We start from the raw sequence: 26,745 nt of genomic DNA, 5'->3' as shown, positions 1-26,745 counted from the left end.
TGTAGTGATCCCAGACGAGATTCCTGGGTGTGCTTGCCAGTACAGGGTCCGGCACAGTCCGGCACCCTAGTCAGCCTATGCATGTTCCGGTGGTTGCAATTGCTGGGTCAGTTCTGCCTCCAGCCCCTTCTACATAAACCAATGGGTGTTGGAGCCCATCCCAATCCTGCCCACCACACACTTTACCACATAAACCAGTGGGAGCTGCAGCCTAGTTGGGCTGACTCACAATAACCCTCACCGGGCCTGCCTCCTGCCCTGGTTCCCACGCTTGCCAGAATGTACAGCAGACTGGTCCAGTCTGTCCCACATCCCATTGAGCTCACATACATGTCAATGGGCATTGAAGCCTAGTTCAACCCAACCAGCCCTACTATCCAGCCCACACACCTGCCAATGGGTGCCACTCTGTCTAGGCATGCCTGCCCCAGTCCTGGTTCTCATGCTAACCAGAGTGGCACTCCAGGAGGGAAGTGTCCACTGTTTCCCTATTGGGCCCCTCCCACTCCCAAATCATGCACTCTCCAGGTGGTTCTGAAGTTTGGCTTGACAGAATTAGCCCTCCATTCTAGCATCTGCTAGCTAATGCTGTGGTAGAGCCCAACCAGCCCACATCCACTCTGACTTACACTTGTACCAGTAGGAACAGTCAACCCAACCTGTTTTTTCCCTGGTCCAGCTCACATGAGGCCAACAGGTGTTGTAGCTCTGCCTGGCCTGGTCTGCCCCCTAACTAACACTCTCCAGTGGGAGTGGTGATCCAGCAGGGGAGCCCTCCACATCCCCCTACCAGATCTGCCCCCTCCCCCTGGGTCTTGTGTGTGCTGGTTGAGTGGCCTGCCTCACCTCAGCTTTTGTTAGTGGGTGCTATAGCCTGGGCCGCACTGGCTCACCCTCAATTCCAGCTTAGGTTGGTGGGGGTTACAGCGTAGTCCAGAACAGCCAGCCCCATGTCCAAGCCCTCATCTGTACTGGTGTGTGCTGCAACCGAACCCGGCCCAACCTGCAGTCCATTCTGGTGTTCAGGTTTGCCAGTGTGTGATGTGAACTGCCTCTGCTTGGTTCGCCCCCAACCTGTGCCGTATATAATGGCACCCACCAACCTATGCCATTGGGTACCATTCCCTAGCCTAGTCTGGGCCGCTTGTGCATGGTTCTTGTGCTCACCTGAATGGACTGTGTCCTGACAGAGAAAACAGGAAATTTGCAAGCAAGCAGGCTTCAGTCCAGTTCCCTTGCGCACCCCCAGGGACATTTCCAGACAGCTCCCAGCTTTCCCTGTTACCTCCTCAGTGAGGCTCCCTTAATCCCACAGAATTGTGCCTTGCCCACCAAGTCTTTAAAAAGAAAAAAGGACAATTTAGATGAGCTATAACTCGTAGGCTACAACAATGCAACATTTTTTATTTTTACAAGAATGTTTATTTACTTAAAGAGCAGAGTGACTGAGGGAGGAAGGAGAGAGGGGGAGATCTCCATCCACTGGTTCACTCCCCGAGTGCCTCCAGTGCCTGGACCACCTCTGTGGGTGGCAGGAACCTAGGCCTCCCAGTGCATTAGCAGGGTTGCCAGATAGAAGCTCTGCAGCCAGATCTGAGCCAGGTGTTCCCAGACACTGACAGGGGATGCGGCTGCCCTGAGAGGCCGGACCCTGTACTGGCAAGCACACCCATCGGGCCACAGAGCCTGCCACAGATCAGCACTTTTAGTGCACCAGCCAGTGCTCTTGGTGTTTTCAGGGTGGCCAGCACCATGGGAGTTCCAGGACACACCAGTCACTGCCCCTCCTCTCCCACTGCCATAGCCCCTCTCTGCCCGGCCCGTTCTGACAGCATCCCAGTCCACCCTGGTGTCTCCCCCTCCCTGTGCACCCCCCCCACACACATATATCTGATCTTGCCCTTCTTCCCCAAGGCTCCTAGTCCCTCCACTGCATTCGCATTCTCTAAGCCTTTTACATCCCAGTCTGGGGCCTCTAATTTGTTCCCTGTGAACAAGACTCACCTCTCTTCCACTCTCGGAGGTCAAGTATTTGGAGAGGTGTCTGGCGGGAGCGTGAGCAGGACTCTCCCACATGTCTCCTCAATAAATGAAATCCAGGCTGCCTCTGATGGCTCTCTGGACTGCTGCCCCTCCCCCACCCAGGGCCCTTGCCGTGCTGACCTCCCTTTTGTCTGATATGGGAATCTCCTGGCTGCCTCCCCAGTGACCCTGCACTTGTCACTGGCTGTCACAGCGTCTGGCCTCAGTATGGCTCCTGTTACTCTCTACTAGCTCACTCCTCCCGTGAGGCTATGAGCTGATGCCCTCTGAGAGACTCATCCCTCCTGTTCATGACTGCGTGCCACCATCCAGGGTCCCGGGCGCCGCTGGCACCTGTGTGTCCAATGAATCAAGTCCCAGTAGCCCAGGGCAAAGCCCTGAGGCACCAGGAGAGCCGGGGCCACATCACCTGTTCCTGCTATTATGTCCTTGCCCCTCTCCAGCCAGCCCCAAGACCAGCACAGCACAAGGGGTGGCCAGCGTACAAAGGTTTAATTGTTGAAAATATCCAGGGCAGCTATGGGCCGGTCCCTGTGGGGTACCTACCCTCCAAGTTGGACCAGCAGCTCTGAGATGCTCCCTTCTGGCTTTGAGCCTGGGCAACTGGTCCCAGGCCCCTGAGGCAGGTGCTGTTCCAAATCACTTGGTGGGGGAGCCAGCCCCCCAGGTCCATGATGAACTGGGACAACAGGCAAGATGGGATGGCAGGTGGTAGCTGAAGGTACCAGCTTGGGTCTGCCCAAGCAGACGAGGAGGGCAGGGCAGACGAGGAGCCCTGGGCCTGCCCAGGCCCATTCTGTTCACCCCCTGCCCACCCCCCATACCCTTTGCTCCACATGCTAGCAGGCATCTGAGAACAGGCAGCCAGGCACAGAGAAAGCAGAGGTGAAGGCAGTCCACTGGATTGCAGGGCCCAGAGGCCATGGGCCAGGACGTGCCGGGCAGGGGAGGCATCTTCCAGATGGAGAGGAAGCTGTGAGAGGTGCCAGGGCACCAGGTGGTTCTAGGACATGGTAGTGGCAGGTGAGGCCAGCAGTGACTGGTGGGCAGGCTAGTCCTGGGGGCACAAATCGGAAGTGGGAGGGAGGTAAGTGTGCTCCAGAAGGGAGGTGACTGAGGGCTGCCTGTGGGTGTAGGAGGAGCAAGGCCCACAGGCCACTCACCCACTCATCCTCATCCACTCCTTCGAAGGAGTCCTGTGGCAGCGGGTCCTCCCGGTTGCCTAGCTTGGCCACCATGGCACACAGCAGCTGAGGGTATGGAAAAGGGCCAGACAGAAGGGTTGGGAGGGGACTAGGACTCTCTGAACCCAGAAGCAACCAAGCCCCGTGGCTCAGACCCAAACACTCTTAGAGAAGCCATTCTCTTGATGAGCCTGGGCAAAGCTGATGGGTTTTCACTGAAATAGGTACTGGAGTCAGAGGAGGAATGAGAGAGAGGAGGAGTGGAGACAGGAGACCTCAGACAGAGGTGGGTTCTGCCATAGAGAGGTGCCAGAGAGGAGTCAGGACAGAGGTTGGGTCAGGAAGTCTGGACAGAGGCTGTGGTAGTGGCACCAGACACAGGTGTGGCCAGTTCCATACCATTCCTCAGATTTTCAGTTGCACACCGGAATGTCAAAGGCACTGGGAGCCCAACCTTTGGATTTGGTTGTGTTAGGCCTGGCTAGAGGGCCCCCTACCACTGCCAGCTTCTTGTAGGTGCTGGGGGTGGGGGTTACACCAAGTCAGCAGTGGGATGGAGCAGGTGTGATGTGTAGCTCCACTCCCAGCCTGGGTCAGAGTTGAAGAAACGGACGGTGGGGCACAGCCGGGGCCCTTCACCCAGTCATAGGCAGCCCTCGCCCTTGCCTACCTCTTCCTTTTTTTGCTGGTCTGACTTCTCTTCCAAGTACTGCGCTGAGGATGGGGCCCGCCGAGCAGACGCCTCACGGGGGGCTTGGCTCACTTGGGCACAGTAAGGACAGACATCAGAAAGTCCCCTGGATGGACCATCTGGTGCCAGCCCCTAGAGGATTCCATGGCAGAATTCCCAGAGGTGGCACTAACAGTGACCACAGCCTCTGAGTATCAGAGTATGCGTGTGGAAGATCCAGGGGGTGGGGGTAGGGACTTGCCTCTGGGACTCAGGAGATGGGGTAGAGATGGGCCACCCCCATCCTTAGGAATGCCAGAGGTCTCTGTGTGCCAGCAGGCATGAACAGCTGGATTTGAGCCTTCAGCCCCTGCCTTGTCCCCTACCCATCCCCCAGTCAGTCCTTCACTCTACCTGGGGTCATGCCGGGGGGCTGCAGGCTGAGCAGGCGGGGCTTCGCATTAGCACCTGCCAGCCAGGCCTCGGCACTGAGCACAGGCTCCCAGGTCACTGCTGTGGCTGGGAACACGTCATCCTGGAAGAACTCTTTCTGCGGAGGCAGGGAGGGCTGCCTGAGACACTGATCAGAGCCCTGAGGCACATGTGCTCCTCGCCAACCCCCAGCCCCAAGTCTGTGCTTGGTTCCCAAGAGTTTCTGTGGGACAAGGGGCAGGAATCCCCAAAGGGCAGTGACAGGGTGAGACCTAAATCTCCCAACAGATGTTAGGAAGCAGCTGGACAGGGTTGGGCTTTGGAGCCCTGGACCTCCATCTCACCCGGACTCGGGGCAGCCGGAAAGCCACTGGCTCTAGGGAGGTTTGACGCAGTCGCAGGCATCGAGCAAATTCCACTTCCCGCACATCACACTCTGTCTTGGGCAAGAGGACGAAGCCCTGGGGGGTGGGGGAGAGGAAAGAGGAAGTTGGGACAAGAGGCCAAAGCTTCAGGAGACCACAGGGCCACGGTCATCCCGGGTTGGGGGGGGGGGCGGTGTTGGTAATGTGCGATGGTTGCTCTTGGCAGAGAAAAGCCCTGTGGGTAATATGTGTTGAGAATTCCCACCATGGCAGTTCAAGCAGGCATTACTGGGGGACAGAGAGCAGCACAGCTTCCAGGATGCACGCAGTGTCCACATCCTTGGGACTGAGTCCATAGACGAACACCAGTCAACAGCACAAGCAACAGATACACTGGGCAAAACTGTTAGGAAGTGTGGGGTCAGTGCTTGGCCTAGCAGTGACGTTATCTGCATGTGCATGGGTTTGATACCCACCTCTGGCTCCTGACTCCAACTTCCTGCTGACAGAGACCCCGAGAGGGTAAAGGGAGGTTTCAGGTCATTGGGTTCTGTCACCCACGTAGTAGGCCTAGAGGGACTTCTCAGCCCCAACTGTGGATTCAGCCCAGCCCCTAGCACCGGTAGGCACCATAGGAGAAAACCAGAGAACGGCAGCTCTCTTTGCTTCTCTAATTCAAGCAAAAATGGAGCAAGTAGGTGGCTAAGCTGCTGGTTTGGCTGCTCAGGTCCCACATCTGGGTGCCTGGGTCCCAGTCCCAGCTTCATTTCTGATCCTTACTTCCTGCTGATGGATACCACCCTTGGAAGCAGCAGGTTGAATCCTTGCCACCCATTTGGGAGATTCAGATGGAGTTCCTCATTCCTAGCTTTGGTCTGGTCCAGCCTTGGCCATCACAGGCTTGTGGGGGCACAAACCAGCAGAAGAGTGCTGTGTCTTTCAAACTAATTTAAAAAGGGAGAATAATTGGGAAGTGACAGTGAAAAACTGAGCGTAGACATCTGGTGTTATTCCTGGGTCAGTTCCAGGACCCACTGAGCAGACTAAACCTGCAGATGCTCCAGTCCCTTACCTAAAATACCAGGTGCTGGCCCAGAACCCTCTGAGCATCCTCCAAGCACTTCCAGTCCTTTCTAAATCACTCACAGCCCTTAACGCAATGCAAATGCTGTGTAAACAGCTGTCACTCTGTGATGCTTAGAAGTCATAGTTAGAAAGCATATAAATGTTTAGTGCAGAGGCAATTAAAAATAGTCGACCTGGGGATGCAGCACCTGTCTGTGTGTGTGTGGAGCTGCATTTATTACCTTAGTTTTTATAGGTTCATGTAATGTAATCTCATGGAGCTTATCATTTAATAATGGCTGAGCATAATGGCTTGTTTTCAACATCCCCAGACAGGAGTGGATTTCTCTGGTACTTTCTGTTCCCTAGAAGGGACCACCACTTGGGACCCCTGTGGTCCCAACAGTGTCCTGGCTCCAGTCCCAGCTACTCTGCTTCTGATCCTGTTTTCTGCTAATGCATCCTGGGGAGTAGGAGATGATGGCTACAGGACCGGGAGCGCGGCCACCGACGTGATGGGAGACCTGGATAGATTTCCAGATTCCTGGCTTTGGCCTATCTCAGTCTTGGAGGCAGACAGATGGATGTATATCTATCTGTTACTTTGATTTTCCAGTAGATGCAAACAAATAAGTAAACTATATATATATATGTATATATATATATATATATATATATTTTTTTTTTTTTTTAAATCCTAGACATTTTCACAACTGGCTCCTGCAGCATCACCCCCACAGCTCCTGGCTTGCTGAACCCACAGGCTCCTGCACTTCCCCCAGGCAGCCACATGGGGGCGAGGAAGCTCTGTGGTACTGGTTGGGGATGGGAAGCTAGTCCAGGAGGAAGGGTGGCCTCACCTTGTGGGGGTCAGGCGATGTGAAGCTATTACATTCCAGGAAGAAAGGGGCCTCAGGGAGCAGCTCATACAGGAACACGCGGGTATCACCCTGAATGAAAGAAGCCGACAGTGAAGTGGCCAGAGGTAAGGTCCCTCTCATCCATCTCACCACTGCCCACACCTGTCCAGCCTACCTTGCCTGTGAGAAGCACCAGGCCAGTGTCCGGGTCATAACTGGGCAACAGCGTTGAAGGAGCCACGTCTAGGCCAAGCACTGCCATGGGCCCGCCCATCAGAGCTCCAGCTGCATACAGGAGCAGCTGGCGTTCACTGCGACTGTAGGGAAGTCGGGCAGAGGCAGGGCCTTAGGGCTGGAGAGGCCAGGCCAGTCCAAGACTTGCCCTAGAACCATTTCCCGGGCACGGGAGAGGCCGAATGTACAGCTGGCAGCAGCCTGATTCTAATCACTGCTGCCCAGCCCTGCCCTGCACAGTCTTGGCCTCCATACCCGTCCGGGGGCCCACATACCTGGACTTTTCCCCCTCAGCTCCACTTGGGTGGGTTACTTCATGCCACCCACACATGAATGTACCCCTTGTGACCTGCTTTTGGTGACACCTCCATTGGGAAGTCCTTCCTGGTCCCTGCTGCAAGCACAGGGTGCTCATATTTCAGGCTAAGGTCTGTTTGCTGTGCTTCAGTGACACCTATCCGACACAGTGGGACAGTGGGACCTGCTCTCAACCCTTTGGGCCCTCTCCAGCCCCACCCCCTCATCTAGCTACCCAACTGCTTCTCTGTCCATTGGCCTACCCACCCACCCATCCAGTGAGAGGCAGACACAGGTCCTGTCAGTCTGCCACTATCTGACTGTGGGGATGGGGTGCAGAGGCAGCTGCTGAAGCCTGGAGATAGTGGTTTGGGGGGTCTTTACCTGTCAAAGCCAGACACCAGCAGACAGCGACCATCACACACCCAGACAATCCGAGCTCCTCGGGCCCCCTCAGGCCCTGGCCCTTCCTGTGGAGACACAGAGCATGAAGCCCAGCTAGAGCCCTTGGGGCTGGCAACCCCCACATGCCTTGCTGCCCATATACACTTGTTCACCTGTAGGGGCTCAGGCCCACGCAGGGGTTCATAGACACGCACACGCCCATCCTTGCACACGGTGGCCAGCTGCTGTCCATCAGGACTCCAGGCCAGGCTGAAGATCTGCCAATATGGAAGGGGTTGAATGGTGGCCTTTGGCCTCATGACTGGGCATCTGCCTTCACAGCTGTCCTACCTGGTCCTGGTGGCCCTGCAGCCTCATCCGCTCAGCTCTTGCTCGAAGGTCCCAGATGCGAACCGTGAGGTCATAGGAAGAGGAAGCCAGCACGTCAGCTGCCCGAGGGTGGAAACGCAGGGAGTAGATCTTCTCTGTGTGGCCTGAGGGAAAGCCAGGGTGGGAGGAGTGGAACAGATGCTCCAGGAGGCCACTGCCCCTCCACAGCCCCGGTGGCTTTCTGACCTGTGAGCACGGCGTCAGGCGTGGTGAGCACCTCTTCCAGGCCCTCCGGGGGTACCCGCCACAGTCGGATCCTGGCATCCTCACCAGCTACAAGAAGTGGCTGTTCGTCTTTGCTGGCCTAAGATTCCTGGGCTCTCACCTGGGGCCCGCTCTCAAGCCCAGGCACCCAGCTTCCTTACCCACAGCCAGGCGGTGGGGATCAAAGGGGTCCCAGACTAGATCCATTACGGCTGCCCCGTTCTGCAGCGTGGGCAGTGCTGTGTCAGGCAGGCGACCAGGCTTCCGCAGCTGTGGGAGGTACCCCCATCCCACAGCCATCAGCACCAGGCAGGGGCTGCCACCCTGTGCTACGAACCCACGTGACACTCAGGGAACCCCAGAAAGTGAAGGGGTGGCAGTGTGGAGGAAACTCAGGTAGGCAGGCTAGAAGGCCAGCTCTGTCCGCCCATTACACACTGTATGACCCAGCCAGGTCCCGCAGTTCACTGTGTCTCATCACCCCATCTGCGTCGGGAAGGAAGGACAGGAACAGGAGTGGCATCTACTGCATGGGGTGACTGGACTGACCACAGGGTCTGCCAAGTAGGCACCTGTCCTGGATCCCTATCGGTGAGCTACTAGGGGTAGCTAATGTCCTCAGTGTCCTTGCTGCCTGCTTGCAGGGACCTGAGGAGCAGTCCTGCTGGACTAGGGCAGCTTACCTCCAGCACGGCCACCTGCCCTCCGCTGCTAAGCAGAGGTACGGCCACACGCAGCTGGTTGGCACAGAAGCCATCACTCTCGCCAGGTGTGGTGAGGTTGAGCCCCTTGAGGTTGGTGATGTGGCTGTCTCGGTGCAGAATGGTGCCCTGAGCGTGGCGAAATTTGGAGCTGGGGCCTGGAGAGCAGCGGGGACACCGAGCCATGTGTGAGGATGCTGGGCCTACAGCCCTGCCCCTAAGTCCAGGATGTCAGCTGCCTCCAGCGAGAGAAGATGTATGAGATCCGGCCACCACAGTGTGCCAGGACTCGTGCCAAGGGTCAAGGCCCTTATCCGAAGCTGGGCTCTCTTAGGGGAACCTGGAGTTCTAGGAAGTGCTGCTTGGAACCCTACAGCCCAGGCCTCCCGTCGAGAGAGTAGCCCCACCCCAGCCCCCAGGACCAAGGACTCCGTTGGGAACCCAAGTCTCTGGCTGAACAAGGGGTGTCCCTCTGGGCCAGGACTATGGAGTACAAAGGACAGCTGCCTTCAGGGCTCCTGTGGCAAGGAGTGACTCTTACCCAACAGGCTCTGTAACGACCTCTGGCTGGGGCTGGTCCCAATGCCGCTGGTGCTGGAGAGCGAGGGCCCCAGGCTTGAGGGCGTGGAGGGTGAGGTAAGGGAGCTGGGTGGGGAGGAGAAGCCCTCCTAGGAAGAAGCACCCTGGTTAGCACACAGGCCCTGGGGTGAATAGCCAAAGAGGGGAGTCCAGACCCAACCCCTGGGTCACTGGGCACTTGAGGCTGGTCAGGCGCCTCTGCCTCTGCTGTAAGCATGAAGGGGATGGAGGTGGGTGGAGAGAGGGATGGTGACTTGAGACAACACTGAGGAGGGAGGAAGACAGAGCTCTGAACTATAGGGACAGCAGGTGGCAGCCACCACCCTCTGCTCTGGGGGTGAGATCTATGAACATTTCAAGAGAATCCAAAAAATGGTTTTGATGTGCAAAGTCTGGCTTTTCAAGTGTTTGCTCACTTGAGGAAATACTGCCAAGCTCTGAATGTGAGCTGCATTTTTCAGCTTCCGTTGTGCCTGGTGGCCATGAGGGATTAAGATATATCCCCATCTGGTGGCCCAAGTCACTCTGAGCACCAGCCATGGCCTCAGCTATGGGAGGAGGAGGGGCAGCTTGCTACTTACACTTGGGCTGGTATCATCCACGGGCATCTCTGCAGGCTGGGCCATGCCAGGGGGAGGCTCCACAGGGGGCACCAGGCAAGAGGTGAAGTTGGGATGGGGTCGGTGGGCTGGGTTGAGACTAACTTTCTGCACCTGTGGGGAGGTTGCTGGTTGAACCAGTGGGGTTTCTGGGCCCCCAGGTCAGAAGGGACTGACCTGGTTAGGGAGAGGGGGCACAGAGAGGCCCAGTGACTTGGGTGTAGATAAGCTAGGGGCTTTCAGGCCACTGGAACAGGGAGCCAGGCCTTGGCCCTACCTGCTGGTTGCTCCCAGCCCACCAGGCACGGGAGTCAGAGGCGGGCATGCAGCCAGCAGTGTCCGGGAACAGGTCTTCATGGAACTCCACAGCCTGGAGGCAGATGGGCAGGCTGCTGGTGAGGTCCAGGCCCCTGTTCCAATGCCCAGCCCCAGCTTCCCGGGCAGGATGCCTTCACCTTGCGGGGCACATGGTAACTGATGGGGATGATGGCAGTGTCGCTCAGCTGTAGGACACGCAGCACCTCGCAGTTCATGACAGTCAGTGCCCGTCGGGGAACAAGAACTGCCCCTTGCAGAATGCCCTCCAAGACACACTGAGTCACTGTCGGATACCATACAAGACAGTTGGTGGCAGCCAGGGTGTGAGGTGGGGTAGAGGGTGGGATAACCAGGCCTCACCTGGGCTCAGGGCTGGCTGTTGCAGGGTCACCTCGTAGCAGTACAGCTGACTCTCGCCCTGAAACAAGACCAGGTGTGGCTCTGTTTGCTGCCCACAATGTTGCCCCTGCTGCACCCCAGTACTCTGGGGACAGAGGCAAGGTGGCCACCGGTGCAGGGTTCACATCTGCTGAGCACCAAGCTGGACCCTGGGGGCCTTCCGCTCACTTGCTGCTCATCACAGGTTCAGTGAGTGCCAGGGGCTCTATATTGGCATGCAGCCAGCTGCCTGACTTCCTGAGGTTGCCGTTCCAGGGGCACCACTCAGCTAGGCCACCTGGGCAAAGGCCTGGAGGCATTGGCTGAAGGAGGCTGTGCCTCTAGGTGAGCGCAGGCAACAGCCTGGGCCCTGTGGGGACAGCAGGGCGGGCACAGCCTCTGGGCTGGAGCCCCAGGTGGCAGACGTTGGGAGAGACTCTTTCTTACCTTTCCTGCCAGTATAAGCAGCCCCGAGTCTGGGTCCAACAGAGGTATCAGAGACCTGGAGGGAGAGGAATGGCAGGTGAGGCCTGGGGACCTCAGGATCCTGGATTGGAGCTTCAGCAGTAGCCACAGTAATAGTGAGACACTTGGCACCCTTCCTCCTCTCCCCGTGCTGCCCATATGTGAGCCCAAAACCACATGGCAGGACATGTACAGGGCTTGGGTACAGGAGAGCTCAAGCCAAGTTCTTTCCCCATGCTCCACTGAGACCTCAGCCCGGTTTCCAGGCCAGTGCCACCTGGGATGCCCACGGGGTCTGGGTTAGCACTTCAGGGTTTGCATTCCCAGCCAGGACTATCTGTGCATGGGCCCCAAAGATTGCCAGCTGGCCACTCAGGCTCTGCATTAATGGATGGGGCTCCTGGTGTCCCCTGGCTCCTCTGCACTGACTGCCAGGTACCAGCAACGATAAGCCTCCTCCCACTGCTGGCTGGGCTCCTCCTGTCCCCTCTGTGATCAAGGCAGGAGGGATGCTGGCCCTGTGAGTGCTGTCGTCTGGGCCCAGAGCTCCGACAGTGGCTCTCTTCTGCTCTCGCCTTCTTGTTCCTGGGGCACCCTGAGGCTGGGCTCCCACCCTGGTGCAACACTCAGCCTCAGTCCACTGTGCGCCCAGTGGTTAGAGATTATCCAGCTGCAGCAGCTGTTCCTCACCCAGGTGACAAGTGACACAACTGCCCCTGCCACCCACCCACCCATCCCTTCCTGGAGAGCTGCCCTCCCCCTCCAGGAGCCACAGAAAGGACTAGGAAGCTGGGTGGGGTACCGGGTGTCTCCACCACTTCCTGGAGTATCCTGGGCTGGTCACCTGTGAGTAACACAGGCCCCTAATTATCTCAGCCTCAGCAGGGTGAGCTGGGCTTGGCCTGACCACCGCCTACTGTGGTGGTAGAGGGGGTGGGTAAGGGACACAGACATGGTGTGACTTTGAGTGTCTGACATGCTGACACCAGCGCCAGTGGGGACAGAAGAAGCAGGTCCTATTAACATTCACTCACTCATTCCTTTCACCAGCTAGCCTCTGCCTGGCCCTCGGCTCAGGCTGTAGGAATTGCCAAAAGTGAGGACAAGAGAACTCAGCTGTCCTCAAGCAGTTTACAACTTGATGTGAGTCAGAAATTACCCCACAGATATTACACACGTGCGCGAGAAAGGGTGCCTGAAGATGCGGTGGGGGCTAAGGAGGCATGACCTTGGTTTGGCCACAGCCTTGGGGAAATCCAGCCTGCCACAGGGAGGGAGGACCAGTGATGAGCAGCGTGTGCCCAAGGCAGGTGAGCCCAAGGCCTGCAACAGGAGTGGCGAGGATGCTGGGCCTGGTGCCCTGGGTAGGGAGTTCAGCTCAGGAGGGTGAGTCAGGTAAAGCTGATGGTGAGTTGAAGCATGGCAGATGGGACGGGATGGGTGCTGAGCAGAGACCACAAGTACGGCTGTGTGAAGCTATCTACGGCATGGGAATAGGTCGTCACGCATGGCTCAGGGCCAAGGTTCAGAGTGGCTCCGTGAGCTGGCTGGGCACTTCTGTGGTCCCCCTGTTGTTTCAGTGGCCAGATGGGAGAAAACCAGGCCTATAGGTCCCTTGCAATATGGGTAAGCTCACCCTGTCTCATAAGCCCTAGCCAGCCACTGACTCAGGAGTTGGGGGCAGGGGCAGGGAGTTGCAGAGGGCAGGGCCACCTCCTCTGACAAGTCAGGCCAGTCTTCCTTGCTCTTGGCAGAGCAATCTGGGAAGCTCTGCCAGGTGGGGGCACCCTGCCTTCCAAGGCATGGCCCAGGCCAGAAATGGGGTCATGGCACCCAGTGGCTGGCACGGGCCTCACCTCAGACCTCAAAGACAGCCAGGCTGGGATCTAGGTCCAGAACGCAGCATGAGTCTCACTCTGGCAGGGAGCCAGAGGTGGTGAGAGCTGCTGTTGCCTTGGCACACACAGGTCTAGAGCCTCAGAAAGATGGAGAGCGGCTTCGGGGGGAGGAGTGGGGTGTCAGCCTCCTGATAATGCCTGCTGCCCTGCCCTCCCACTTGCCACACTCCACGCTCCTGTACTTAGTGAACAGCATGTTTGCTGGGAAACCAACTACAAGACTCCCTCCTCAGCCTTCTCCACCCCAGCCCTCTGGTCCAGAGCCATGCAGGCACCTTGGAGCTGTCCCAATCACCCCCGCTACCACACTCCCTTCTCCATGGTCCTCACAGAAGTTCCTGGTAACTAGCTTATAGGGGTAGGGAAGAAATCCTTGAAAGCATGCAAGGAAAGTCTGGACAGCCTGGGAAGGGGTCTCCTGAATGTCCCCTTTGAGGTCTTTGTGTGGATGAACCCAGGGCACAGGACTGGGCTGGTGGTGGACATTCCGGTCAGGTGTGAGAACTGGCCGCAGAGGGGAAGAGTCAGGCTAAGGGTGCTTGGACGGCCTCAGAGGACACTCAGGGAAGAGCCGTGGAGTCTGACCAGCAGCCGCACGGCGCTGGTGGCCAATGCACACAGTTTGGGAGCAGGTGAGAACCCTTAGTAAGCAAGATCCTCGTGCCCGGTGAATGCAGGTGGTTCCGGAAGATCAGTAAGCCAGATCCTGGCCCAGCCTTACCCGAGACATTCAGTTCACCCAGCACAAGCTAGGAAGCCCTTTTTGGATGCAGAACTACCTGAGTTTTCAATGTTGAGCTGAGAAGGGACCTCGAGGAGGTGGCCATCCCAACCCCTCTTACATGACAGCTGGTTAGGGGCCACCATGAAGACCATGCAGTGCCCCTGGTCAATATGGCATAGCATCCTGGGACGAGACTTTGGGCACCTCCAAGTCGGGAGCCAGTCCAACTAAAGCCCTGGTTATAGGCCGGGCTGGAGCGGCTGCAGGGATCCAAGGCTCTGCGGAAGTTGGGAGCTGAGCTGGGTCCCCAAAGACTCTGAGGCATCACTGTGACCACAGCCGCAAGCAGGCGGGGGTGTGCTGTGTGCTGGGGGGAGGGGCAGCAGAGCATTTTCCTGGAATCTCGAGGCAGGGGATTTTTCTGGGTGAGTCCAGCCCCTGGCACATCACACACCCCTCCTGCCCAATGACGGGCGACTATCAACTGCATTCCACAGCACATCACCCCCACACACACACAAAATCTGAATTTGACACTGCCAGTAACTGCAGGAAGTCACTTCCTTTCTTAAAGCAGTCCCTTCATTCTTCACCCAAAAGAGGTGGGAGTGCAGGGGGGGTGCTCTCAGCCCTGTAGTCATCCTGGCTACAGGGACCACAAGCTCAAGTCTGGCAGCTCCTGTGAGAGCTGAGTGTGGCTTGCCCTGGAACTTCTGAATTTAGGATTAGCTGCCAACAGCAGCACATGCAGAGATTCAGTCTAAAAATCCGGATTTCTGGAGCTGGTCTTGGGGGCTGGGCCCTCCTGCCAGCACCAGGGGTCTGACTGAGGCCTCTGTCACCTGACTCTACCTCCCTTACATTCGTGATCTCCTTTGGGATTCACTTGCTTTTCACAACGCAGAAACCTCCCCGGTTGTCACTTGGTTCCGCAGCAGCAGACAGACTGGAGCCCGGGACGCCAGACTCCAGACCAAATCGCTCCTTCTGCGCGCTCGGGGAGGTGGCGGGGTGAGGACCAGGCCAGTCCGGCCCGATGACCCCCGGCAGCGGGGAGGGGCGGAGACTTCCAGAGCTCCGCCCGTATCGCCGACCAATGAGAGGCGACCCGCCCTCCTAGCTCTTAAGGCGTGACCCGCCTCCAGCGGGCCGACTCCGGAGCCCGAGCCCGGGGCGAGGAGACGCGAACGCTGCTACCTCGGGAGTCCGGACACCTCCGGACCGGCTGGTCGGGAAGAACTGAGGCCACGGCCACTCCGCCGGGCTCCCCCCGCTGCCACTGCCTGGTGAGTGTCTGCGGGGCCGGGTGGCTGCGGGAGGGGATGCCGGGCAGCGCTGCTCATGAACGGACCCCCCCTGCGTGCACACGCACCTAGGGAGGGACCCCGGCCCCAGCTCCAGCCCTGCACGGCCACCTGCACGGATTCGGGCGCAGGCGACGCCCCACCCCATCCCGTGCGCCTGCCGCGGCGGTCCCGGGGCGCCCCACAGCCGGGCCAGGGTGCGCGTGTCCGCGGCTAACCGGCTGGCGAGGCTGTGAGCAGACAAAATAAACACCCCCTCCCTTGCTTCCTCCTCCTACGGCTGGGCCCTCGGGCAGGCACAGTTTTATGAATCAAACCTCTTTGAGGGGATGGTGAAGCCACAAACTTGGGTCACTTTTCCGTTCTGGGGTCAGACAGTCGGGTGGTCCTGTCAAGAACAGCTGACCCTTTGGCACTCAGAACAGAGAAGGGGTCCGCAGACATGCAGCCCCAGGGAGGGGGGGAAAGCTGGCGGAGATCTGATGCGATCTCCCAGGTGGGGTGCAGTGTGGCTGGCATAGTGTGCCCCATCTGAACCTAGTGGCCCAGAGCCAGCCTAGTCCTTTGTGTCTCTGGGCTGGCAGCGCTGGAGCTTGGGACTGCCGGGTCTCCTGTGGTCATTGGCAAAGCCTGCTCATTGGTGCCAGCCATTCTGCCTCACCCCCGTTGGTTAACAATTACCACACTAGGGTCGCTGACCGCCTTTCCTGCTGGCGCCCAGAGATGGAGTTGCTGGGTACTAGAAGACCCTGGAGGTCTAGCTGTCCCCCTGCTAGCCAGCCAGCTGCACCCAAGGACAGGGTAGGCTCTGGAGGAGGGCATGATGACCCCAAAGCCCCATCCTCAGGCCAAGAGCCTCCGTGAATGAGGACAGGACGGAAGCTCAAAGGTCCCTTCTGATGAGGTTAGGCCTTGGCTGTCCTGGCACAGAGGTGGCCAGGCTGGTACCCACCCCCTCTACCACCCGCCCTTCCAGCAGGGTCCATCAGGAGCCAGCCCAGCTGCTGGCACAGCCCTGCAGAGCTAGGGCAGGCGGGTGAGGGGGATGGGCTCAGAGTCCCCAGAGTTTACTGTCTTCTCCCAGGGGAGTCAGCCCCGGAGCTTCTGTAAACAGAGTGTCAGAGGCAGGAAGAGGGCCCTGGAAATGAGCAGCCCAGCTGGATTCCCTCCAGACCATTATCTAGCCTCTCCCAGCCCAGAGGGGAAGACCAGCACCCACGTGCCAGCCTGGCTGCCTGGGCTCTGCCTGTCCCCACTCCCCCGGCCTGATGTGGCTGCAGATTAGAATGGCCACTTGAAACCTGTGGTACTAAGGGTAACCAGGGGTGGGGGGGTGACTGTCCCTTGGCGCCACCCTTCACACTCTGGACATGGGAGCAGGATGACCTATACGATCCTCCCTAGCAAGCCCCTTGGGGCAGCAGAGGGATGACCATAGGCCCTGCTCTTGTGACATTTGCACCCACAGGCCAGGATTAGGGGCCTTTAAGAGGACCCTGCTGTTGGTGCTGGTCAGCCCCTAGCAACAGGGAAGCAGGGCTGCAGCTGGGCCCAGGCGGCAGCTGCCCCTCAGCCAGCCAAACAGCTTCCATCACGAGCGGAGAAGGCACCTCGAGCCAGTGCCAGGCTCCAGGCTCATGTCAAGGGCAGCAAGGCTACCTGCCTGGGTTAGCAACCCTTCTGGAGTGACCCTCGACTCTCCTCAGAGCCCTTCCTTGGGCTGGGGAGCCCAAGGCTCTGCACTGCCAAGAAAACCAGCTCCCCTCATTGCTGTGGAATTTGCGTGAGTTCTTGGAGAAGGGGAGGGAGAGAGAGAGAGAGTGTGTGTGTGTGTGTGCAGGCGTGTGCCTGTGCAAGAGTGTGGCCAGTGGGTGTGTGTCTGGCGTGGGCGTGTGTCTGGGCACGTGACTGCAGCCCAGCCGCATTTGGGGTGGGCGGGGGTGCCTGGGGAGCCCCGCACGGGGGAGGGGCAGCAGCACAGCCGCCTTCGCCTGCCTTTTATCGGTTTCCACATTCCATCCAGAGTCAGCCGGGTTGATTTCCCTCCTTCACCGTCCAGGCCCTCAGGCCTCCCCCACTTTTCGCTTTTCCTCATTCCAGCTGGCTGGGTGTGAGGAGGCTGGAGGAGGCTTCCTGCAAGCCACCTCTGTTTTTTGGGGGGTTGAGGTTGGGGCAGGCAAAGGACCCATTCTCCCTCAAGGTTGAGGACGGCCCCCCACTGCACTCCTGGGGAATGCAATAAGGGCTCTGACATTCCTGGAGGCTGCCTGAGAGATTTAATTAAGGCGGGAGGAGGGAGCTGGCTTACATGGAGAAGGGGCTGGGGCAGCCTCTGGGGCCTCTGCTGGCCCTGAGCCCTGAGCCCGAGCCTGGCCTGGCAGCAGTGAGAGCTGTGGGGGCAGGGCAGTGGCTCACCTGTGTGTCCCTCAGCCCACACAGACCTAGGAAGGGGCCACTTCCGACAGAGAGTAACTGGGGTGCAGGGCCTGGTGAGCATAAAAGGACAAGAGCCCTTTGGCTCTTTGCCTTGGCTTGGAGCTCATAGCTCCATTGGTGACTAAGGTGTTTTGCTGGCAATGTCAGGGTTAATTGTAGGGTTAGGGCCTTACTAGCTAGGTGCTTGGCATGGGTGGAGATAGGGTGGTGAGGAGGCGGGGTGTCTGGGTCCAGCCCAGTGGCATCACACCTGTTGTGTGCCAACAGTGGCATCTGAACTGGCCCATTTAGTTGGGCCACAGCCATCACATAGCTCCCAGGACCACAGGTGTTTTCTGCTAGCAGACGGGCCCCTCTCCTGACTGACAGGCCCCTCTCCTGACTGACCAGACTTCCCACTGCCCCGAGGGCTCCCTTGAACCTCACTAGCCTTAGTCATTCATCTCCAGGGCTGGACTGACAGGTCTGCTGGCTGCCAGGTCACCTCACACCTGGGGCAAGACAGCCAGCTTTCTGGGGAGGCAGAGAAGTGCCCAGCTGCTGGCTGGTGCACACCTGCCCCCTCCCTGGAGGGGGATACCTACTGACCTCTGGCTGGTACCCTCCATAATCCCAGGGTTCTGACCTCTGGCTGGGTGGAGGAGTTTTTCCAAGTCACTGGCTTGGATGTTCTCATCAGTGGGGCCCAGGGAATTGGGGTTTTTTTAGCCTTCTGAGTGACTGATGTATGGCAGGGGCTGAGAAGCCCCCAGGGTAACGGGTGGTCAAAAGACTGGGGAGGGCCGGGCACTGGGTGTGGTAAGAAGCAAGTGGGTATCTAGTGCCCCCCTTGCTGCCACATTGTTTCTGTGGTGGACAGGGCAATATGAAAGGCTGTCCCCAGGGGGGTGGGGAGCTGGCTTAATCCCCAGCTAGGGCTAGGACCCTGCCAGGAGAAAGGCTCATGCCAGCAGCCTCCAAGGCACCTCTTCACTATGCTGGGCTGAGAGCTGCTGTGTCCCAGGGAAGGGAGATGAGGTGGACCCAGGCAAGAGCCCCAAGCTCCTCAGACACGTCAGCAAAACTGGAGCCAGCCATCCTGGCCGCCGGCACAGTCCCGCCTGCCTTGGGGGGTTGGCAAACTCCTGGGGCTGGGCTGCTGCCAGTACTGGCCGGCAGTGCAAGGCCCAGGCAGGCCAGTGCTGGAAGCTGGAGACTCAGAGCCACAGGGTCAGATCTGCAGGGCCTGTCCCTACAGCCCACTTTGCCGCATCTAGCACAGGAAAGGAAGCGTGGGCCTATGTCTGCCCAAGCCTGTCCCCTCCACCCATCCAGGCATGTGTCCTTACCCAGGAGCACTGAGATGCACCAGCCTGAGGGCTGGACATGCCACCTAAGGCCCAGGTTCTGCAACACATGATTCACCTGTCCTTGCCAATCTCCAGGCATGGATGTGAGTAGGGTGCCCACAGTGTGCTGTATGCTGGAAGGAGGATTGGGGCATCTTGCTGCCCCCTCCCCTGCCTCTGAGTGCTGGGATGACGGAGCTCCTTAGTCTTCCCATAGAGCTCCTCCTGGAGGTCATGTGCTGCAGGGAGCTGGCCAAAACACAGCTCACCCCCACACACCCCCTTCCAGGACTGAGCACACTCAACCTCCATTTCCCAACCACCCAAGCAAGGGTGGAGGGCAGCCTGAGTGTGCAGGTCCCGGGGCTTCCTGTCTATGGCATCTGTGTCCATCAGAGAGGGCAGGTTTTATGGGTAGGACCCTCAGGAGTCCACGGTCACTGGCCACTCAGCATGTGCTTCAAGTACAAGCTCAACTGCCCTGAGGTACAGCCACCATGGCCATCCCTACAGAGCTGGCCAAGACCCCCGGGGGTGGTCAGACCTTGTTGCTAGACAAGCAAGAAGGGCAGTGGGCAGTGGAGCCCAGGAGTCTGGGCAGAAAGGAGGCGGGTCTCCAGAAACTCCCCCACAGCCTCTGCATAGGAAAAGGTCTCCCCTGGGCTCTGCTCAGCAGATCAAATATCAAAGCACAGGCCTGCTTCAGGCAGAGCCCCTGTAATCACAGGTCAGCACAGGTCAGCACAAGGCAGGGGGGCCCTACAAAGACCTGTGCCCAGATCTCCCCGTTTAAAATCAGCATTAAAACCTCAACTCTGAAATGGGGGGTTCAGGGAGGAGAAACGGGGGAGGGGCAGGGCTACTTATGCTGATTCTGCAAGGTCACTTGGGTATGCTTCTGGGTCTCTCTCAGGATTACTCTTACCAGCCTGTGGCTTGCAAACCTCAGCACCAACTCCTGCCTCACTCGCCCTGTAGGGAGCCAGGCTCAGGCACAGGAGCTCACTACTGTATGTTCCTGAGAGCAGCAGGAAGATGACACAGAGTTCCCTCTGACTGTGGATGTCGCCTTAGCCTAACACCCAAGTCATTTTGGTCCTAACAGTTATCTCATAGCTTACTACCTGCTGGCCAGATGGCCACCCCCAGGCCAGACCAACCCACAGGACCAGCCTGCATGCTTGGCCATTCATGCTAAGGGCTCTGCATGCATCCTCTGCTGGATCTGAAATATCCTGGAGACACAAAAGATATAGGTGCTGAGAGCCACGCTGCCATCCATAGCCTCACAACTTGGACATCTTGGTGTCCAGGACTGCTGGCCTGGGGTGCAAGCTCTTAACCAGCCGCCCATGAGGCCCAAGTGGAGCTGCTACTGCCACAGTCGTGGCCAGTGAGGCCGCGTGCAGGGTCCCCTCCCACCTGACCCTGTCATGGCCCTGTGGGGAGGGCTGATTCAGGGGGAGGTGGTCTCAACTCCATATGGATGTGGGATGGGTGGGGGTCACTCACAGCTCACATCTGGAGACCAGGCCCCACCCACTGTCCTCTGAGTCAGGGAGGGTGGAGTAGTCCCTCAGGGAGGAGGTGGGAGTGTGTGGCACACAGGGCCTTAGGTCATCAGACAAGGGACAGGCACAGGCAGACCCAAGAAGGCCCTGGACCATTTACTCAGTAGGCAGCTGTGCTGGACAGGGCAAAGAGGTGACCCACAGCCAGGAGCCTACAGAGCCCCCCATGGGGAGGGGGCCCAGCTAGGGTGTCTCAGAGGGGTCTTTGCCACTGTTAATTAGTGAGGACTGCAGACTCCTAGGAGAGGCCACTACTTCCCTCCAGGGAGCTGAGCAGGTGGCTGTGGTCTGCCCAGCTCACCCCAGGTGACAAGGCTTCCTCCCTTTACCTAGAGCTGGCAGTCAGTCCTGTGACCTCCTCCTCCTCTTCCCATTCCAGGAGCCCAGGACCTGGGGGTGGTGACAGTGGGGGAGGGGTGGTGTGGCACAGATAGCTCCTCCCTGCAGCTGAGGGCAGTGGGGCAGAACTGGGCTGGGTTGGGGTCCTGTTACCTGGACAGCCACTGTGGGGGAAGGGAAGGCTGGCTGGCCAGACCTCTAGCACAAAAGGCCCTTGTATAAGAGCAGGCAGGAAAGGGAGGGGTGCCGGCCCCTGAGCAGGACTACCTCCCAGGGACAGACTGGCACCAGTATAGGATCAGGGACCTCAGAGGGGGGTGGTCTAAAGACTGCTCCCCACAGGAGACTAAGTGATGCTGAGCAAACAGCTGGGGCCTAAGGATGGCTGGAAACTGGGGGAACAGGATGCCCTGCATCCTGGGCTTTGTGATGGCCAATGTCTCTTGTCCCTGTCCCTTCCTCTATTATCTGGGAGTAGGAAAAACAGTGTCTCCTGAAATGGAAGTGGGGGACCAAGATGGCTGCATCCTGGGCCAGCACAGGCACAGCCATCACCAGCACACACCGGGGGCTCTCCCTTGTCACTGCAGAGGGGATGATTACAGTTCCCCTTTCTCAGTAACCAGACCAAAGCACACCCCAAGAGGTGGGAGGGGAATGGAGGTACCCCCATGACCCTCTACAATACCCCATTTCTGAGCCTCATGAGCCCTCATATCTAGTCTCCACTGCTCCTCAGAAAACGGGGGACCTGAGGATTAGGGCTGCCTGCCTGCTTGTCTCAATGGGGATCATGGCCACTGGCTCTGCCTGCCTCCTTCCCTACCCCCCGCCCCCCAGCCTTCCCGCCGGCCACATCCTGGCAGCCCACAGCCCCTGTCCCAGGCAGGTCTGACTCTAGAAGTGGAAAAACACCGATCCCATAGTTTCCATGTGAAGTCTTCCTGCTGCGGTCTCCCCTCACCAGGGGGAGGGAGGGACGTGGAGCGTGGCGGCAGGGGCCGCGGCCTGGGGCAGCCAGCTTCTCTGCTTACGCACCCCGGGCCGCCTGCCCGCCCCCTCTCTCCCAGACGATGCAGGGAGGGGCTGCTGTTCCAAGACCTGGGATTCTCTCTCCTTCCCCATCCACCACAGAGACCTGCCCATGTACCCGCAGGAGGGCCTGAAGGACCGGAGGGGGAAGTGGTACATGTGGTCACTGGAGGCCTAGGTGCAGCTGGGCCCCATGCTGACCTCTACGTGCATCAAACCAGTGAGTGCTTGTGATGGACAATGATAACACATGACTGGTGACTGGGATGGGAACTGGGCTGGGGGCACTGAAGACCTGACTCATAACTGCTGGGCTCTACTGCACTGGGGACAGGAAGCTGCCCTTGAGTCCCCTGACTCATTGTCTCCTGTCTCTGCCTCTTCTGCTCCCAGGGAGGAAGATGCGCTCAAGGAGCCCCCTGACAGGGCTGCCCCTGCCACTGCTCCTGCTGCTGACCCTGGGACCTAGGGTGCAGGGCTGCCCTTCAGGTTGCCAGTGCAACCAGCCACGGACTGTCTTCTGCACTGCCCGCCAGGGAGCCACGGTGCCCCCAGATGCGCCACCTGACACAACTGACCTGTACATCTTTCAGAACGGCATCACCACACTTGATGCAAGCAGCTTTGCCGGCCTGCCAGGCCTGCAACTCCTGGACCTGTCACAGAACCAGATCGCCAGCCTGCCAGGTGGCGTCTTCCAGCCACTTGTCAATCTCAGCAACCTGGACCTGACATCCAACAGGCTCCGAGAGATTACCAACGAAACCTTCCGTGGTCTGCGGCACCTCGAGCGCCTCTACCTAGGGAAGAATCGCATCCGCCACATCCAAGCAGGGGCCTTTGATGCACTTGACAGTCTCCTGGAGCTCAAGCTGCAGGACAATGAGCTGCGGGTACTACCCCCACTGAGCCTGCCCCGCCTGCTGCTGCTGGATCTCAGCCACAACAGCCTCCCAGCCCTGGGGCCCGGATCGCTGGATGCTGCCAACGTGGAAGCCCTGCGACTGGCTGGCCTGGGGCTGCAGCAGCTGGATGAGGGGCTCTTTGGCCGCCTGCGCAACCTCCACGACCTGGATGTGTCTGACAACCAGCTGGAGCGTGTGCCTTCTGTGATCCGAGACCTCAGGGGTCTCACGCGCCTTCGGCTGGCTGGAAACACCCGCATCGCCCAGCTGCGCCCTGAGGACCTGGCTGGCCTGGCTTCCCTGCAGGAGCTGGACCTGAGCAACCTAAGTCTGCAAGTCCTGCCCAGTGACCTCTCGGGCCTTTTACCCCGCCTGCGGCTCCTGGCAGCTGCCCGCAATCCCTTCAACTGCGTGTGCCCCATGAGCTGGTTTGGCCCCTGGGTACGCGACAGCCGTGTCACGCTGGCTAGCCCCGAGGAGACCCGTTGCCACTTCCCACCCAAGAACGCTGGCCAGCTGCTCTTAGAGCTTGACTATGCCGACTTTGGCTGCCCAGCCACCACCACCACCACGGCCACAGCACCCACCACAAAGCCTGTGGTGTGGGAGCCCACACTCTCGCCTTCCAGCCCAGCTCCCACCTGGCTCAGTTCCACAGAGCCAGCTACTGAGGCCCACAGCCTGCCATCTACTACCCTGCCAACTGCAGTACCAGAACCCTGGCCCCAGGACTGCCCAACATCTACCTGCCTCAATGGAGGCACCTGCCGCTTAGGGCCGCAGTACCACCTGGAGTGCCTGTGTCCAGAGGGCTTTACAGGCCTGTACTGTGAGAGCTGGGCAGGGCAAGGTGCGTGGCCTAGTCCCACATCAACCATTCCAAGGCAGCCCCAGCCCCTTCCCCTGGGCATTGAGCCAGTGAGCCCCACCTCCCTGCGGGTGGGACTACAGCGCTACCTGCAGGGCAGCCCTGTACAGCTCAGGAGCCTCCGTCTTACCTACCGCAACCTGTCTGGCCCAGACAAGCGGCTGGTGACACTGCGGCTGCCTGCCTCACTCTCTGAGTACACAGTTACCCAGCTGCGGCCAAATGCCACCTATTCCATCTGTGTCACACCGTTGGGGGCTGGGCGGGTGCCTGAGGGTGAGGAGGCCTGCGGGGAGGCCCGCACGCCCCAGGCTGTCCGTTCTAACCACTCCCCAGTTACGCAGGCCCGGGAAGGCAATCTGCCACTCCTCATTGCACCTGCCCTGGCTGCAGTGCTCCTGGCTGTGCTGGCCACTATAGGGGTGACCTATTGTGTGCGGCGGGGCCGGTCAGCAGCAGTGGCAGCACAGGGCAAAGGGCAGGTAGGGCCAGGGGCTGGGCCCCTGGAGCTTGAGGGGGTGAAGACCCCTTTGGAACCAGGACCCAAGGCAACGGAGGGCAGTGGGGAGGCCCTGTCCAATGGACCTGAGTGTGAAGTACCACTCATGGGGTACGTGGGGCCCAGTCCCCAGGGGCCCTTGCCTGCTAAGCCCTACATCTAAGTCTGGGAATGAGGCAGTAGTCAGGGTGGGCTCTAGGCCTGTGCTTCCTGCTGCCATGAGAAGCAAATTCTCAGTCCCTACTGTGGGACAGGTGCAGGTGCAGCTGGTGACCGCAGTCAGTCCCTGCCTTTCCGGACCTCACCCATGAGATGCTGGGTCCTGGGAGAGGAGCACCAGGGTCCCTTGAGCCCTTGTAGTACCTGAGGGGGTGGGGCCTGCACCTCCCCTGCACTGCACAACCCAGGGACATGGCATACTCAGCTGTGTGCTGGTAACACAGGCTGGGCCCTGCTATGAAGACTCCCCTACCCTATGAAGACTCTGGGGGCAGTGAAGGAAGCCCTCCAGAAAGGGAGCAGAGGGAGAGCAGGGTAAGGACCGGGGTTGGGGCCTGCGGATTGGCCCCATGGAAATGAAGGCACAGAAGTAACTGGAAAGGAAGATGCTTTTAGGAACACTTTGTTTTGCTTTTGTTGTTTTGTTTTCTAAAACATATTTATAGGAGATCCTTTCCCATTTATTCTGGGAATTTTTTTTTTAAACTCAGAGACAAGGACTTTGGTTTTTGTAAGACAAACAATGATATGAAGGCCTTTTGTAAGAAAAATAAAAAGATAAAATGAAACCAGTGTTTTTCTAGCTTATCCCTAAGGTGTCCAGGCTGGGTGCAGGGAGGGTATCAGGCCTGGCAGGAGTGCCGATGGCTTAAAGGCTTGACCAGAGTGGCATGAGGGGCCTTCCACTGCCCCCTCACTAGGAAATCCTGCTCCCACCTCATAGGCCCAGCAGTAGAGAAAGGGCCTTGGTGGGTGGGAAGCACGGATCAGTAAAAGCAAGACCCATGATTGGGAGGGAGAGGAGCCAAGTCAGATCCATCAGGGGCAGGCTCAGGACTAGGGCCAAGAGCTGTCTGGCTTACAGACTGTGCCAGGCCTGGTGACCTCACAATGCTCCTTCACCCCCTTGACTAGGGATGTACCCAGGCTTTCTGGAAACCTCAGAAGCACGAATGTCTTCAAGAAGGCCACAAGCAGAGTGGGAGACAAAGCCAGGGATGCCAAGTGCAGCTGGGGCCTGGACTAGGGATGGGCGCTCAGGGTGGGGATGGACACCCAGCACCTTTGCCTTCAGGGAGTTGAAGAGGGCCCCAGCATATACTCCAGGGACTCAGGCAAGGCCCCATGCCCACGTCCTCTGCATCACAGCCCCAGGCTCCAACCTCACCCCTAGTGGGAAGGAAGCAGTCCCAAGCCTGGAGGCCAGGCCCCACAGCTCGGGTGTTGATGTCAGCGCCGAGTCAGGCGCGGCCATGCGAGGCTCTGGATTCAATTAGCGGCTGCGGAGGGCTCTGGCACATGGAGAGAGGAGGCGGTGGTAGGTCATGCGGGCAGTGGGTGGTAGCAGTGGGCCTGGGTGGGGCCCCTTCCTCCTAAGACGCAGAGGCTGCAGCCCAGGTGAATTTCCTGTAGGCCTGGGTCCCATTAGGGGAACGGCATAGCCAGACCTGCCCTCCCCCGCCACAGCTCCATCAAAGGGGTCTTTGTGGGGTTGTGGGCTACTGCCGAGCGGAGCAAGGCGGCTGCTGAGTAAATGTTTTTGCTGCAAAGCAAACCTGGCCTGGTGTGATGGCAGGAAGCAGGGTGGGCAAAGGGCCTTCCAAGGGCTGAGGGTGATGGAGAGCCAGGTCTTAAGACACCCCTCTGATTCATACCGTCTCCAGCTAGGAAGGCCCAGGAGCTGACAGAGGGATGTGGCAGCCCTGGATGGCCAGGGGCTGCCTTCTGGCAGGGCGTGTAGGAGTCACAGCCTTCCTGTTCCTGCATCTGAGACAAATGTGTCTGTGTGTCTGTTGTTCCCTTCACCATCAGCTCAGTCCACCCGGCACACAGAAAATTGCCACTATGCCACTGGGTAGTGCCTTGACCTTCAGTGGAGACTGAATCCTCATCATCCCAAAGAGAAGTGGAAACCATGGCACACGCTCCCGGGAGAGGTGTAAGCCTAGAACACCCGAGTGTTCTACCCAACCCAAGACAGGCAGGCTGTAGCCCAGTGACAGCAAACATGGCAGAGTGGACACAGCAGCTATGCCTTCAGGTGACATCCTGCCCACTCTCTGGGTATGGTCTCACTTCCACAGCAACTTGCCACTCTCACAACAGCCTGGAGGCTGTCACACATTCTTGGCACCCACCAGTTTTGTGGAGGGTGGAAAGTCCTGCCCGGTTCCTTTGCCAAGGGTGCTAGCCTAGCCAGGCAGGGCCCTGGGCTGGATAAGGGGGTAGAACACTGGTCTGGCTGCCCATCTGGGAATGATTTGTAAAATTCCAGTCCTCACTGGTCCTTCCAGGCTATTCTTAACTACTATAATTACAGGGTCAGCTTTGGCCAGTGGCACCATGGGGTCTGGGCATCGTTCACTCTTCCAGGAGCCACACTGGGACCAAGCAGGGGTGATCCGTGTAGGGTGGAGCCTGGAAGGCAGGAAGCGGTGAGTGGAAGAGCACTTG

General features: G+C 58.8%; 2 protein-coding genes across 2 annotated transcripts in view; one reads left to right on the top strand and one right to left on the bottom strand.

Annotated features, from left to right (window-relative positions):
- Nucleotides 1–2,518: 2,518 nt before the first annotated feature.
- The window catches only part of LOC121151881 (coronin-7-like), a 46,438-nt gene continuing 22,211 nt past the window's right edge, over nt 2,519–26,745 (bottom strand). Inside the window, exons 9-30 of the mRNA XM_040973733.1 lie at nt 22,721–22,870; nt 22,464–22,600; nt 14,930–15,100; nt 11,151–11,445; nt 10,686–10,743; nt 10,463–10,608; nt 10,285–10,377; nt 9,990–10,121; nt 9,371–9,497; nt 8,812–8,987; nt 8,290–8,398; nt 8,111–8,197; nt 7,886–8,028; nt 7,708–7,812; nt 7,535–7,620; nt 6,795–6,936; nt 6,620–6,709; nt 4,674–4,790; nt 4,312–4,447; nt 3,898–3,989; nt 3,207–3,293; nt 2,519–3,100 (exon numbers count right to left, since the gene is read on the bottom strand). Coding sequence (XP_040829667.1) covers nt 3,095–3,100; nt 3,207–3,293; nt 3,898–3,989; nt 4,312–4,447; nt 4,674–4,790; nt 6,620–6,709; nt 6,795–6,936; nt 7,535–7,620; nt 7,708–7,812; nt 7,886–8,028; nt 8,111–8,197; nt 8,290–8,398; nt 8,812–8,987; nt 9,371–9,497; nt 9,990–10,121; nt 10,285–10,377; nt 10,463–10,608; nt 10,686–10,743; nt 11,151–11,445; nt 14,930–15,100; nt 22,464–22,600; nt 22,721–22,870 — 2,685 coding nt within the window. The 3' untranslated portion in view covers nt 2,519–3,094. The remainder of the gene's footprint in view (nt 3,101–3,206; nt 3,294–3,897; nt 3,990–4,311; nt 4,448–4,673; nt 4,791–6,619; nt 6,710–6,794; nt 6,937–7,534; nt 7,621–7,707; nt 7,813–7,885; nt 8,029–8,110; nt 8,198–8,289; nt 8,399–8,811; nt 8,988–9,370; nt 9,498–9,989; nt 10,122–10,284; nt 10,378–10,462; nt 10,609–10,685; nt 10,744–11,150; nt 11,446–14,929; nt 15,101–22,463; nt 22,601–22,720; nt 22,871–26,745) is intronic.
- On the top strand, nt 22,202–24,235 carry VASN (vasorin). Its single transcript, XM_040973437.1, has one exon. The coding sequence runs from the start codon at nt 22,202–22,204 to the stop codon at nt 24,233–24,235; it is 2,034 nt and encodes a 677-aa protein (XP_040829371.1).

This window comes from Ochotona curzoniae, unplaced genomic scaffold (assembly GCF_017591425.1).
Source record: "Ochotona curzoniae isolate NIBS_2020 unplaced genomic scaffold, NIBS_Ocur_1.0 contig_2321, whole genome shotgun sequence".
Lineage (NCBI taxonomy): Eukaryota > Metazoa > Chordata > Mammalia > Lagomorpha > Ochotonidae > Ochotona > Ochotona curzoniae.
The sequence above is the reverse complement of the archived record's forward strand: the minus strand, read 5'-3'. Positions and strand labels throughout refer to the sequence as shown.

What these genes read in the sequence shown, in the direction of transcription:
- VASN (XM_040973437.1), top strand. Translation starts at nt 22,202, where the DNA reads ATGCGCTCAAGGAGCCCCCTGACAGGGCTGCCCCTGCCACTGCTCCTG.